We start from the raw sequence: 12534 nt of genomic DNA on the forward strand, positions 1-12534 counted from the left end.
AACTATTTTAACCAGACGACAAACTTACTTTGTTCATTCACTTACACAATTTCAATCTCGCTTCTCTGTTTTAAATATGTGAACATCAACAATGTAATTCTGGGGCCTATAGGCCAGGTTTGAGATAAGGGGACAAGGAGATGTTTCACAGTTTGAAGAGAGAATAATGCCTCTTCATAATGCCACGCTTCCTAGCAGAGACACCATCAGGAAACTCCCCCGCTGTGTCACTAACAACAGACATGTTAGCTGTGTACCTTCCCTGTCCGTCTCCGTAGTCCTCTTTCTTCCTCCGACTAACACTGGATGATTTGCATGTCGAGGGTTAGTGGTTTATAATCCAGTTACAAAACTTAAAGTTTAAAATTAATTTCGTGTAGTATTTTTCTTTGTTATTGTTGTTGTTTACACGAATAATGCCACATCATAACTCTGTGGCTAAGACTCACTGCTGAAGCCTTTACCTTTAACCTTTTCAGTTTAATACTTGCATTCAGTGCTTTCATTCAGAACTGCAAACAAAGACATGGTTCATACACTGTGCAGTTAAAAAAAGAATTTTCTGTTGCCATGATAATAAATTATGTTGAATTGTTGTATGTATTTAAAAAATGATGAATGAAGGAACAACAAAAACACAAAGTGAACAACAAAAACACAACAAAACTGTGTGGCAGCTGGTTTGTACTGAGTTGCCAAACTGTAATTTAGCTGGTGATTATAGGGATAAGCGCCACTAAATCACTGCACACAATGTACAAAGAGTGGGAGGACCAGTTGGGGGTTGGGGTGGGGGTTGGGGTGGGGGTTGGGGTGGGGGGGCGTGTTTTAGTTTGTTAATCCAGCCACCGCTGAGAATTTTGAAACACATCCACCTTTTGACATGTTTCACTTTTTCATTCATTGCATTGCGTTTCAGGAGCTTTATCAGAGCATCTCCATCCATTAGAACAAAGTTGACCCATTGTATTTGTGCACCAACTTCTTTGCAGGGATCCTCACACACCGGCCTGTACGGTACGTGATGATATTCATTATTGCATTCATTAAGTGATTGTGACTTTAACAGTTCAAACAAACCGATGCTTTAATGGACAAATACATACAGCTATAGTCAACCTAGGATAGGTGGGCAACTGTCATTGAATACTTGGTTTGATTTATGGATAGTGAGAGTTGCAGGGAGGTTTCTGATTAAACACAAGTAAACATAATGTCAGCTGATATGATGAAAGTCTGAAAAGTAGATTTTGAGGACCCCTGCAGGATCCATCCTAAGCAACACATCAGCTGATGTTGAGCAAAAATCCCATATCAAGATACACTTCATCAAAGCAGCTGTCATACAGTAAGCCTGGGGCAGCACTGTGCCTAATTTACCTGCCTGGTAGTCCAGACTCATGCATGATTATCATTATCATTACATAACCTACAGCTGTGAAGGCGTAACCCCCCCATGCCATAGAATCTGTGCTCATCCATCTTGTAATTGTGCTAGTTCTCTGAGGAGCCAGCTAACCTGCCTCACAGACATCATTAATCACTCGCTGACACAGAGGAACAAGACATGCTGTGTTAAGTACAAACTAGACTGTCTCCTGTCACAACGAAGGCACGACTTCTCCACCAAACCAAAACTCTTTTTCCTTTCTAACTCTCCATCAGAACCACATTCTGTCATAGTTTTGCACGTCTCCATAAGATCCACAAACACCAAAACAAATCATAAATGAAATGCAGTACCATCGGAGATTTAAACAAATCCTAATATCCTCTTTGGGCAGGTTAAATTGTGCATGAAAGAAATATGTACGCTTCATAGCAGTTTGCTTCACTTGAACAAACACTCTTTGACAGGGTCAGGGTTGTGGATTCCAGATGTGAGTGCCTAAGTTGTGGCCAGAGGTTCTTCACCACATCATATTCCTCTTTACAAATAACACACTGAGGGGAAAACAGGTTTCTATAGCCACTAGAGACCAAACAGCACAGGGTCTTCAAAAAAGTTTGCTAGTCACACATGTAAAAATCCCTTAAGACCAACTTAAAGGCGCCTGTGGAATTTTCTTGTAAACAAAAAAAATTTGCATTTCTCACCAAAACAACCTTGAGGTGAAACATTTACTTCCTCAGGAGACATTTGCACAGCTGAGTTTCAGAAAACTTCAAAGCCAACATTGTTTACGTTCATGTTCACAGGCTTCTTCCCTTCATTTAGCTGATGCATTTCTTTACGCATTGCTGCAACAGGAATGTATGCAACATCACATGCATCCGTTTGCAGGATACAAACAAAAAGGGGACACGGTCATAAAAAAACACTGCTTCATAGTTTTGGTCAAACTCCACGGGGTCCCTTTAAAACTCTTGAAAGAGACAAATCACGGATCGTACCAAGAGATTCAGGTGAAGATAGACAGAGGGGGTGAGAAAGTATTCATACTCGACTGCATGTCAGATGTTTGGGAAAATATATGAATAAATGTAAAGCAACCAGTTGATTTCTGTAATTAGGGACGACGGGATCTTGCTTCATTTTTTAGTGTTTGACCATGATTTCTCTAAGTGAGTGCAGCCCTGTGACATTATTTTGTTACAACATTTTATGAAAGAGACTGAGAATACAGCATTTACCTGCAGTTGTAGACTGACAACTTTTGACAAAGTACTGTATATGCACAGTATGAAGATAAATAATTGATACACACTGCATACCAGAGATCAGTCAGTATTGTATAAGTCAAAATAAATTTAGTCAATACCTGTGATCAAATTTGGCAGCAAATCCTGAAACACAGGTATCACATTACACAAGTTACTGCATCATAGACGACTTAAATCACACACTGGGACAAACTGACTACAGACCATTTGTAGCTACGTTAGTTACCAAACTGGAAATTTTTAGTTGCAGATTTGCACGGCAAGTTTGCTTTTGGTAGCATACACTCGTGTCGTCACTGTTTTCTCACAAGGCTACATAGAGTTTATAAGACAAACAAGCTTTTTAAAAGAAAACGAGCACAAATCTGCATTTGACCAAGATCGTTTCCTTGACCTTGATCAAAGAGGGGAAAAAAAAAAGAAAAGAAAAAAAAGCATTTTCTTCAAACACCTGAACGAGAAACATCCTGAAGAACAGGTTTTCCATCGTTACTCATCCGTCAGTTGACCCATGCACTTTGACTCACCGTCAACTTTACACCCCTCTGATCTCCAGACTTAAATTTTATTAACTAAGTTCCCGTCATACCAGAGCAAAGTGAAATGGCCACAGGGATTTTGCTTTAGCCTCCAATCAGTTTCGATGACAGTCATCTTTGAGAAAAGATAAAAAAAATAAATAAAAATAAATCCTACTGGGAAACAATCTGAATTCAAATTCTGTCCAAACTGGAATTTATCTGATGCATCTCAAGATTGCTGTAGTGAAGAACCTCATCCCCAATGTGGTTATATAGGTTCATCATTTAATAGGATAAATCAAGACCAAGACAAGTGAGGACAGACATCAGGGACATGAAGTCAAACAATGTGATTCGAGAAAGTTCACATTAATTTGAAAACACAGAATGCACTGGGCCCACGTTTTCTTTAGTGTGACACACTGAAGCATTCAGAAGTTGCACTTGAGTTTTTAGTGGGTCAAGTTGGAACACAGAAGTAAACGCTCAAGGCACAAAGGATCACTTACAATCTGAAGAGCTGTTCACATGCATTTACTCAAGATCCAGTTTATTTACTGAAATCCACCCAACTAATACCTATGCAGTTAAATAGGCTACAGCCAGGAAACTACACCCAGAAAGTGCAGTTGGAGACATTTCAAACCAGTTTGATACCAATATTTAACACAAGGTATTTTAATACTTAATAATAATAATAATAATAATAATAATAATAATAATAATAATAATATTTTTTTTTACTGAATTGACATGTTTTCTCACATACAATCCCATTAGTTTACATGGTGTTGACAATGTCCAGGTTACCTATTGACTTGTTTTTTCCCCTTCCAAAATACTGCAACTTTATTATACTTCACCGAAAAAAAACAGACAATTTGATTGAATTTATTTTGTTTTATTTATTTATTTATTTGCACACATAAAACATTACAAGTACATTGTATCTACTTTTGTATGAAGTGGACATGCAGGTGAAGTAAGAAACCCATCTAGAGCTCATGTTATAACATAAGTCTATGTCCTAGCAAATCTGTAGAGACAATCTTACCATGTGCAGATTGTAGGCGTACCAGGGCCGCTGCAACCACATGGATCCAAATCTGAAGGATAAGAAAGAGGATGTTGGTCTACAAATAGTTTCAGTCATGTGTACTTATAAATTGGTACCATTTAGTGTTCAGAAAACCGAGAGTCACCACTGAACAATCTGCCGGTAATTCCAGCTATTTCAGTTTAGATTTCATCACAACAATGACAACAGCTATTCATGTGCTACAGCTTAAAAAGCTACCTGTCAAATTCACTCGACAGCAGACTTCAGGGGTCAGGAGCCCACTGGCATAACGGCACCTGGAATAAACAAAATAAGGACATGTTTAAAAAGAATAAATAAAAAAAAAAAATCTTTGCAAAGCATCTCTTTAAAGACTCAGAAAAATGGATTCGAAATTATCGTCAGTTGTCGCATCTGACGGCACTTCCTATTCCAGGTTTTCATCACTGACAACACTACTCAGGGCAAATTAGCTTTTCAATTAACTCACCATTGTACATGAGACAAAGTTCTTGTATTATTTGGCACATTTACCAGCAGTTTATTAATGTGTCCAATCTTTGATCTCAAATTGGAATTTGGACAAATCAGATTTTGAAGTTTTGAAAGATTCACAATCAACTCTGAAACAACTTGTGATCCGTTGTCAGTCATCAGGAAGTCTAAAGCCTGCTGGTGCCTTCTCTGCTCAAGAATGCAGAACAAGCCCTTGTGCAAAAATCATCAAGTACCGAGTAGTCTCACTGTACAAAGGTGAGCTTATAAAAAAAGCTCATCTACATATGTTTTTAAAGGGTATCTAAAAATCGAAACTTACCGAGACCATCTCGATGGTGTTGCTGCAGCTGCACGCCATAAGATGAATCTCTTCCTTTCAAACAAGGAACCAGCTCAACCTTGAGAAACCAGAACAAAATTCAGAATGGTGAAAAACAAGCACCAGTGATGTTCATTTGAGACAAGGAGCCATTGCGTGTTCAGAAAACCAATGATCACCACTGAGCAATCTGACGGTAATTCCAGCTATTTCAGTTTAGGTTTCATCACAACAGAAGCAGCAAGTTCACATTCTTTATGGCAGAAAATGCAAACTCACCTTCATGAAATGAATCTTCAGACAGTTGGTGAATTTGGCAGCACATGCACTGCTGCAGGGGAACCTGTCAGATGGAAGAATACGATATTAGATAAGTGGTAGAAAAGGGCCATTACATTACAGGAGAAACACTTAAGATTCAGAAAAAGTGGATGAGATATTGTCAATTTTCACATCTGACGGTACTTCCTCGCCACAGTTTCACAGAAGCACCACACTAGAAGATATGTCAACTTACCCATTGTTCAAACAGCTGTCATCAGCAGGTGCATTTCCCTGGACTCAACTTCTGTTGCTTCTTCTTGAGATACAAAAGAAACATGGAAAAGGTTATGATTCGATAACAGAAGATTTACTTTGACAACAGAATTCTCATGTTCAGAAAACCGAGAGTCACCACTGAACAATCTGCCGGTAATTCCAGCTATTTCAGTTTAGATTTCATCACTACATGTAAAGTTTTACTCAAGTAAAACTGCATCATTAAACCAACCTCAGTCTTGACTTTGCATCATCTTGAACAGGCACATTCTGACCTAAAAAAAATAAAATAAAAAACAAGTTCAGTTCTACTGACAGCAAACAACTGAATTCAAATGCAGTTTCAGGGAGGCTCAGAACAGTGAGTTAGAAACATCGTCAGTTGTCGCATCAGACGGCACTTCCTATTCACAGCTTTCATCACAGACAGCTGCACACACATTAAATAGATGGGTTGAATTCACCTTCACTCACCTATTGAGTGGAGTGGACGACTGATTACATTTATCAAACTCATGCAAGGAGCTGCCAAGCTGAAGCCCACCTGAGGAAAAACAAGATGTTTCAAATATGGTTTAAAATCTTAAAAAAAAAAAAAAAAAAAAATTTAAATCCCGCCATGGACTATAGGCAGGCAATACTGTCAATATCAGACACTTTATGTGGAAGTGGGGCTTTAACAAAAAGGCATTTGACACATTTACAATGAAATGCTACATTTAAAAACTAATTTCTAACACGTTTATAGTTATTTAATTCACATTACTGGTAATTTTACTTCACAAATACAAAGAAAGCAACAGCAGCCGTGGCTTCAATTATGAATCACACCGATATACTACATAACCATATTTAGCCAACATTTGATTTTAATCTAACACCTTAAAAACGCAGGAAAAACTACCGTTTACTCTTTGCAACAAAACAACAAATAAGAAAAACCACTAAATCTCACTTTGTCTTTTTCCTTCTCCATCCTTCAGTACTCTCCACGTGGCTGCTTGAGGCCTAACTGACACTCTGAACACTAACATTTCACTGCAGCCAACAGATACCACGTTTTAACTGAAGACTCAACTCCAGTCCAGCTAAAGTCATGTAATAGTTACTACTGTGGCTTTGTATTTACTGGACTCTGTTTACCAGTCCAGTTAAAACTGCCGCGGTGGGACACAGCAGCAGCAACGACAGTCGAACTAAAAGAGAGCGCGACTCCGGTCCGGAACGTTTTTAAAGCCTGCCTGACCGTCGCGGAAATAATACGTAAGACGTAAAAACCGACGTGAAAGATCGGCGATATCGCCACCTGCTGCACTGGAGTGTGAACTGCATGTTTTCTCACTCAAACGCACCCACCACCTAAACTCTGTACAGTCCATTCTACATGTTTACATACTATTATAAAAACTATTGAATAATGTGCCAAACCCAATACATCATAATATTACTGTAAATTACACTGTGAAATTTAATTACGACACTGAGCATCTATTTTCATTCACTCATTGAGTCAGAATGCCCCGCAGCCACAGGGTGCCGCTGTTTGACACGTTACAGGCTGGTTTTCTTCACTAGTTACATGTCTCATTAGACGCCTGCTTGTCTGTTTGTCTGTCTGTCTGGAGATGAAACTGTGGAGACTCAGCTCCAACTTGCTCTGGATTTATCTACTTGGCAGACTTTGGATATAGCATCACATCTCCAGACACAGATTATATTTCCTTCTGCAGTTTCAGGTAAAGTTGCTAAACTTACTTAAACACTTAAGAATTTACAGAGTGCTTATTTTACACCAAGTTTTTCTTTCTGCACTGTTGATTACTCTTGATTTGCAGACACATTCTGTTCTAACCACACCTTCCTGAATTCTTAACCTAGGTCAATGAGATGTTACTGTATAAAAACAATATGCTTTGGGGTTGTAGTATTACCACACAATGTTTTACAGTAGCCTGCTGTGTGAAGGTTTTAGGCAGTAAAGTAAAGTGAGGACAAATTGCCATGCACACTTCGTTTTTCCTCTGATGTTCATCAGGGGCATATTGATGGTAGTTTGCTGCAAACAGTTTATTTTTTTCAAATGGAAATCAAAAAATCAGATTTACTGTGCACTTTGCTTAGAGACAGACAATTTAACTTTTGATATTTTCTCTATTTCAGGAAAACTTCACTGTGTCCTTTCCTGGGTTTGTGGAAGGAGTGGTGAGAAAAAACTTAAGTGTGTGTGAGTGTCTTGTTTAAGTGAATGAAGATTGTGTTTGCATGTGTGTGTGTGTGTGTGTGTGTGTGTGTGTTGATCCACTGTAGCAGCATGTTGCCACCTGTGAGGAAGGACCGAATCATTACACAGCTACCAAAGGTTAGTCACACACACACACACACACACACACACACACACACACACACACACACACACACTATAATGCACTTAAAGCTAACAGTGTTACTGTTGATGATGAGGTTATTTAGAGTCTTGAACTGCGTCTCTGCAATGCATGACTGCAAATTTGCAAAAAATGCTGTTTTCCTCATAAAACCTGCAACTCCGGTGTCTTTTGTTTTACCTCTGTTTGAAGATTGTTAATGATTCCTGATTAGCTGAAAGTATGAACTAGTTTAGCTGATAATTTGGGAAATACAACACTTTAAAATTGAGCCAGGAGAAGACAGGCATGATTTTTATTTTGGGACAATGCTTCTTGTCCTTTTTTTTTTTTTTTTATAATTTTTTATTTGCCAGGTAACAGACATTCAGTGAACCCTCCCTTGCTTTTTTCTTTTACTGTCCAATGTGCTTTTTTTCCATTTGTTTCTCTCTGTGTCTGAATGTTTCTTTTTTGTGGTTTCTTTCTAGTGTTTTAGTCCAAATGCAGCGCTGCACACCAAAGATGGCTTCCACCCACAGGTGAAGGCCGCCTGTCAGGTACAAAAGACTGGCACAGTAAGGTAAGATCATTGACAACATGCCCGGCTGCTCATCCTGCTACTGCACACACACTCTGATATGTGTTTAAATGAAATGAATTAGTTCAAGCAGGGCGCTTTAAGTCATGCTCTGACTGCTGTTTCAGCTGATATCCATCGGCCACACCCATCACAACTGACGACATTGACCTGGTCTATTTAAATAATAAGGCTGGAGGTGCTCCATATTTTCCTACTTTTGATAAGTTACGTTAAATATTCCAACATGGACAAATGTGTCTCTCAAAACTTCCCAGCTTCCCTACTCTGTCTTTCTGCAAAATCTCAACAGACTGGTCATAAATATATAGTTTTATTTTCTTAAAACAGTCAGTAACACTAAGCTGGGAACTGTAGTTTTAAGCAAACATTACTCAAACAGGAGTAAGTAGTGCATTTGTTGGGAACTATTTCCAGCCATGGATTAATACACATTCAGTGCCCGTGTTCATCGTACTGAAGGAACCTGTTAACCAGTGCAGCAATGTGGCTCACTGTCACTAAACAGACAAAACGTGTTACTCAGAGTCACTCTTTCTTGTTTTTGGATCTTTACTGAGCCTCCACCTCCTGATCTCTGGTTGATTAGTGTCAACGAACTCCTGCAAGTTGTTAGCAGTGATGTCTGCATGTTATTGATCATGCTGCTGTGCACTTCCTGCTGTTGTTGTTGGATGAAGTCATGAATGACAGTTGACTTTCTATTGCTAGCTTTAATATCGCCAAGGTGATCGTAGTGGGCGATGTTGCAGTCGGGAAAACATGCTTGATCAGCAGGTAAGAAGCAGTCATCAATAATAATCAGATCAATAGGATTATTAGGCTGTTTTTAGATTTTTTTAATTCAGTTTTGTGCTCAGTCTGATTTGAACTATGACTCAATAACTTGTTGGAGTGTTTCATCCGTAGCTGCAGGGCTTGCAGCATCATTAAAGTTTAGTTTGAACAACATGGTTGAATGTTTTCTCGTCCAGTCCAAAACAGTCACTGATGTAGAGCTCAGTCACACATGGAAACATACTGACAGAAACAACTCGTGCACAGTCAACATGTGCTCAGAGCTGAGACTCAGTGGTTTAACTGAGTTTGTGTGATACAGGAGTGAGATAAGGAAATTGAAGTCAGTTTATTTAAATTCATTAGATCTCCTGAGATTTATTTCAGGGTGAATGACATATCTTTTTTGTTTTACTGTTAGCCAGTCAAAATGATCAACGCTAGGCTTCAATTTGGGCACCACAAACTTTTCTGACATTTCATAGACAAAAAAATAAATTAAAAAAAATCTTCTGCTTTGTTTCTATCAGGTTCTGTAAGGGCGCATTTGATAAGAACTACAAAGCGACCATAGGGGTGGATTTTGAGATGGAGCGTTTCGAGGTGCTCGGTGTTCCCTTCAGTTTACAGCTGTGAGTATGTCACTACTACACCCCAGAGAAACACTCAGTTCATAGACTGAGCCACCAGCAAACTAATTCCCATCCTGTGGCAGGGCGAAATTTGTCAATCAACAAAGTTTCCTGCTTCAAATACATTAATGAAGTTTAAGTTCTTGAATGTCTGAACAATCTGTACGCAGGCCTACATGAAATCACATGATAACATACAACTATCTTTATAAGGTCCTCTAGGTTATTTGATAAGCTTCTTATTCAGACAGTTAGTGGGCCTTATATTATACGTTGACTTCAGTCCTGCATGTGCGCATGTGTTATATTAATGTAATTTTGAAGTTAGTATCCGTGAGAGACGGACTGCACGGGACAGTTAATGAGCTCAACATTCCAGTGAACATTCGTGGCCGTGAAAGACTGTTTTGTCTGTCGCTCTGTCGCTCCGTCACCGTGCTGCTGAAATAACTCAACAACCACTGGATGGATTACTGTGAAAGCCCTTTCAGACATTCATAGTTCCCATAGGGTGAATCCAACTGATGTTAGTGACCACACACGTCTTGATTGGATGGATTGTCAAACATTCAAGTTGTCCTGGACGAACTGTAGTAACTTTAGTAGTAACTTTGTTTATTCCTTGAACCTGAGTGCCACCATCAGGTCAAATAATACATTTATTTTATGACCAAATATACATACACCCCCTTCCCTTCATTCCCACCAAATCTCCCAGTGAGAACAGTCAAAGCTGCATCTGATGTGTTTCAGGTGGGACACAGCAGGTCAGGAGCGGTTCAAGTGCATCGCTTCCACCTATTACAGAGGAGCACAAGGTGAGTTTGGCTTCGTCTCTACAGTGTTTTTTTGCACCTGTCATCTAAATGATTCAAACTGTTTAATCTCCATCTTCTGACACATGGTCATGCACTTTGTTTTGCCTCTGTGTGATTACCTATTGTGCGTCTCTTCACATCTCCAGCCATTATAGTGGTGTTTGACTTAAGCAGTGTGGGCTCACTAGCACATGCCAGGTAAGGAATATCCCATTACTATCTAATGATGATGCTATTAAAATGCCATTAGAAAATGTATAGCTGTGTGTGTGTGTGTGTGTGTGTGTGTGTGTGTGTGTGTGTGTGTGTGTGTGTGTGTGTGTGTGTGTGTGTCTAGGCAGTGGCTAGAGGATGCTATGAAGGAAAATGACCCATCCAGTGTTTTACTGTTCCTTGTCGGTACCAAGAAGGACCTCAGTGTGGGTGACCTTTTTTTCTTTAATTACTGCAAATTGAGAAAGAGATTAAACTAATTAAGTTAAATGTTTATCTAACTGAATTGAACATGTTTGTCGGACAAAATAAACAATTTGAAGACATCACTTTGAAACTATGAGTCCAACAGTCTGAAGCTTGTTGTTTGCTCCCCCTCCCCCTGTCCTCTGTGCTTCGCTCCTCAGTCTCCTGATCAGTTGGCTCAGATTGAGCGGGAAGCCATCAGACTCTCGGAGGAAATCAAAGCAGAGTACTGGGCTGTATCTGCAAAGTCAGGTGGTCAAACACACATTAACATGCACAAATCCCCAACTCCCACCACCTGACTCCCACAGTCTTCATCCGGTTGTTGCTTTTCATTTTCAGTTTTAATCCTCTCCTGGTCTCACTAAACTCTCTCCTCCATCTTGTTTTCAGGAGACGGCATCAGGGATTTCTTCTTCCGTGTGGCGTCTCTGACTTTTGAGGCCAACGTTTTGTCTGAGCTCGAGAAAAGTGGGTCGAGGCACGTCGGTGACATTATCAGTGAGTCGGCTCACTCCATAAATTCTCATTATTAAGAAGGCGACATAATATGTTCGACTATTTCTTAGATTCATTAACTACCTAATTAGTTTCTACTTTCTGGAAACTACTGTGTCTTCCAATGACACGCTCTCAGTAATGATGACAGTCTTTGCCTTTTCTCAAGCCACTGAGAAATGTGTTTGTGCCCAAGCTTTACTTCAGTCCTGTTCCCAAGCCCAGTTGTACCTACTGTGGATCTACATTTTTTGAAAAGTTTCATTTTGAAGAAAGGCTGAGAGAACAAAAACGAAATGAAAAGTGCTTTTGCAGAACCATTCTCTTTGAAAATCTAAAATTGCAACTGTTTACATCCGAGCAGTCTTCTTCTTCACTGCCTTTGTGGACAAACTGCCTCATTGCACGTTGTCGATCGGTGGAATAGTGTGAACTGTGCTTTCCTCTGAATAGCAAAATAAATTAAGAAATAAAAGGTGTTTAATCTTATTTGTGTTGCACGCAGGGATCACAGACAGCACAGAAGCAGATCATGTGCCAACCAAGAGGAAATCCAACTGCTGCTGATGAGAGCTGAGAGAGTGAAACTGTACCGACTCCACAGCAGCACAACACAACACAACACAACACAACACAACACAACACAACACAACACAACACAACACAACACAACACAACACAACACAACACAACACAACACGGTGAACAGGAAGATTAAACTGAAATATGGACTCAGCATGCTCAGTGTAAACATCATGAATAAAGCACATAAAAAAAAAAAATC

At 39.4% G+C, this 12534-nt stretch overlaps 1 protein-coding gene, 1 long non-coding RNA gene and 6 other non-coding genes across 9 annotated transcripts; 1 reads left to right on the forward strand and 7 right to left on the reverse strand.

The window, feature by feature from the left end:
- Positions 1–4065: 4065 nt before the first annotated feature.
- Positions 4066–6814, reverse strand: LOC130182444 (uncharacterized). Its single transcript, XR_008829715.1, has 8 exons — positions 6558–6814; positions 6077–6146; positions 5835–5877; positions 5580–5642; positions 5342–5405; positions 5063–5141; positions 4483–4541; positions 4066–4291 (listed from the first exon to the last, which is right to left on the reverse strand). It is a non-coding gene; the product is annotated as an uncharacterized LOC130182444 (long non-coding RNA).
- Positions 4367–4440, reverse strand: LOC130183097 (small nucleolar RNA SNORD65). Its single transcript, XR_008829782.1, has one exon. It is a non-coding gene; the product is annotated as a small nucleolar RNA SNORD65 (small nucleolar RNA).
- Positions 4619–4696, reverse strand: LOC130183100 (small nucleolar RNA SNORD49). Its single transcript, XR_008829785.1, has one exon. It is a non-coding gene; the product is annotated as a small nucleolar RNA SNORD49 (small nucleolar RNA).
- On the reverse strand, positions 5221–5294 carry LOC130183098 (small nucleolar RNA SNORD65). The gene has a single exon (XR_008829783.1). It is a non-coding gene; the product is annotated as a small nucleolar RNA SNORD65 (small nucleolar RNA).
- On the reverse strand, positions 5479–5553 carry LOC130183102 (small nucleolar RNA SNORD49). Its single transcript, XR_008829787.1, has one exon. It is a non-coding gene; the product is annotated as a small nucleolar RNA SNORD49 (small nucleolar RNA).
- On the reverse strand, positions 5718–5791 carry LOC130183096 (small nucleolar RNA SNORD65). The gene has a single exon (XR_008829781.1). It is a non-coding gene; the product is annotated as a small nucleolar RNA SNORD65 (small nucleolar RNA).
- LOC130183101 (small nucleolar RNA SNORD49) lies at positions 5959–6030 on the reverse strand. The gene has a single exon (XR_008829786.1). It is a non-coding gene; the product is annotated as a small nucleolar RNA SNORD49 (small nucleolar RNA).
- Positions 6815–6987: 173 nt separating the features above from the next.
- LOC130182587 (ras-related protein Rab-34-like) lies at positions 6988–12532 on the forward strand. 2 transcript variants are annotated; one of them, XM_056397618.1, is made up of 11 exons: positions 7187–7338; positions 7763–7961; positions 8457–8548; positions 9278–9343; positions 9874–9975; positions 10729–10793; positions 10940–10991; positions 11131–11212; positions 11414–11504; positions 11646–11753; positions 12256–12532. In XM_056397618.1, the coding sequence occupies exons 2-11, from the start codon at positions 7848–7850 to the stop codon at positions 12315–12317; spliced, it is 834 nt and encodes a 277-aa protein (XP_056253593.1). In that variant the 5' UTR covers positions 7187–7338; positions 7763–7847; the 3' UTR covers positions 12318–12532. The 2 variants fall into 2 exon arrangements, with proteins under 2 accessions (XP_056253594.1, XP_056253593.1); XM_056397619.1 differs by lacking the exon at positions 9278–9343 and having other exon boundaries at positions 6988–7338.
- Positions 12533–12534: the final 2 nt, after the last annotated feature.

Source organism: Seriola aureovittata, chromosome 15 (assembly GCF_021018895.1).
Source record: "Seriola aureovittata isolate HTS-2021-v1 ecotype China chromosome 15, ASM2101889v1, whole genome shotgun sequence".
In the NCBI taxonomy this organism is placed as follows: Eukaryota; Metazoa; Chordata; class Actinopteri; order Carangiformes; family Carangidae; genus Seriola; species Seriola aureovittata.

Coding starts and splice junctions, on each gene's coding strand:
- LOC130182587 (XM_056397618.1), top strand. CDS start 7,848: ATGAAGATTGTGTTTGCATGTGTGTGTGTGTGTGTGTGTGTGTGTGTG. Junction 8,549..9,277: donor CAAAAGACTGGCACAGTAAG/GTAAGATCATTG, acceptor TTCTATTGCTAG/CTTTAATATCGCCAAGGTGA. Junction 11,505..11,645: donor GGCTGTATCTGCAAAGTCAG/GTGGTCAAACAC, acceptor TCTTGTTTTCAG/GAGACGGCATCAGGGATTTC.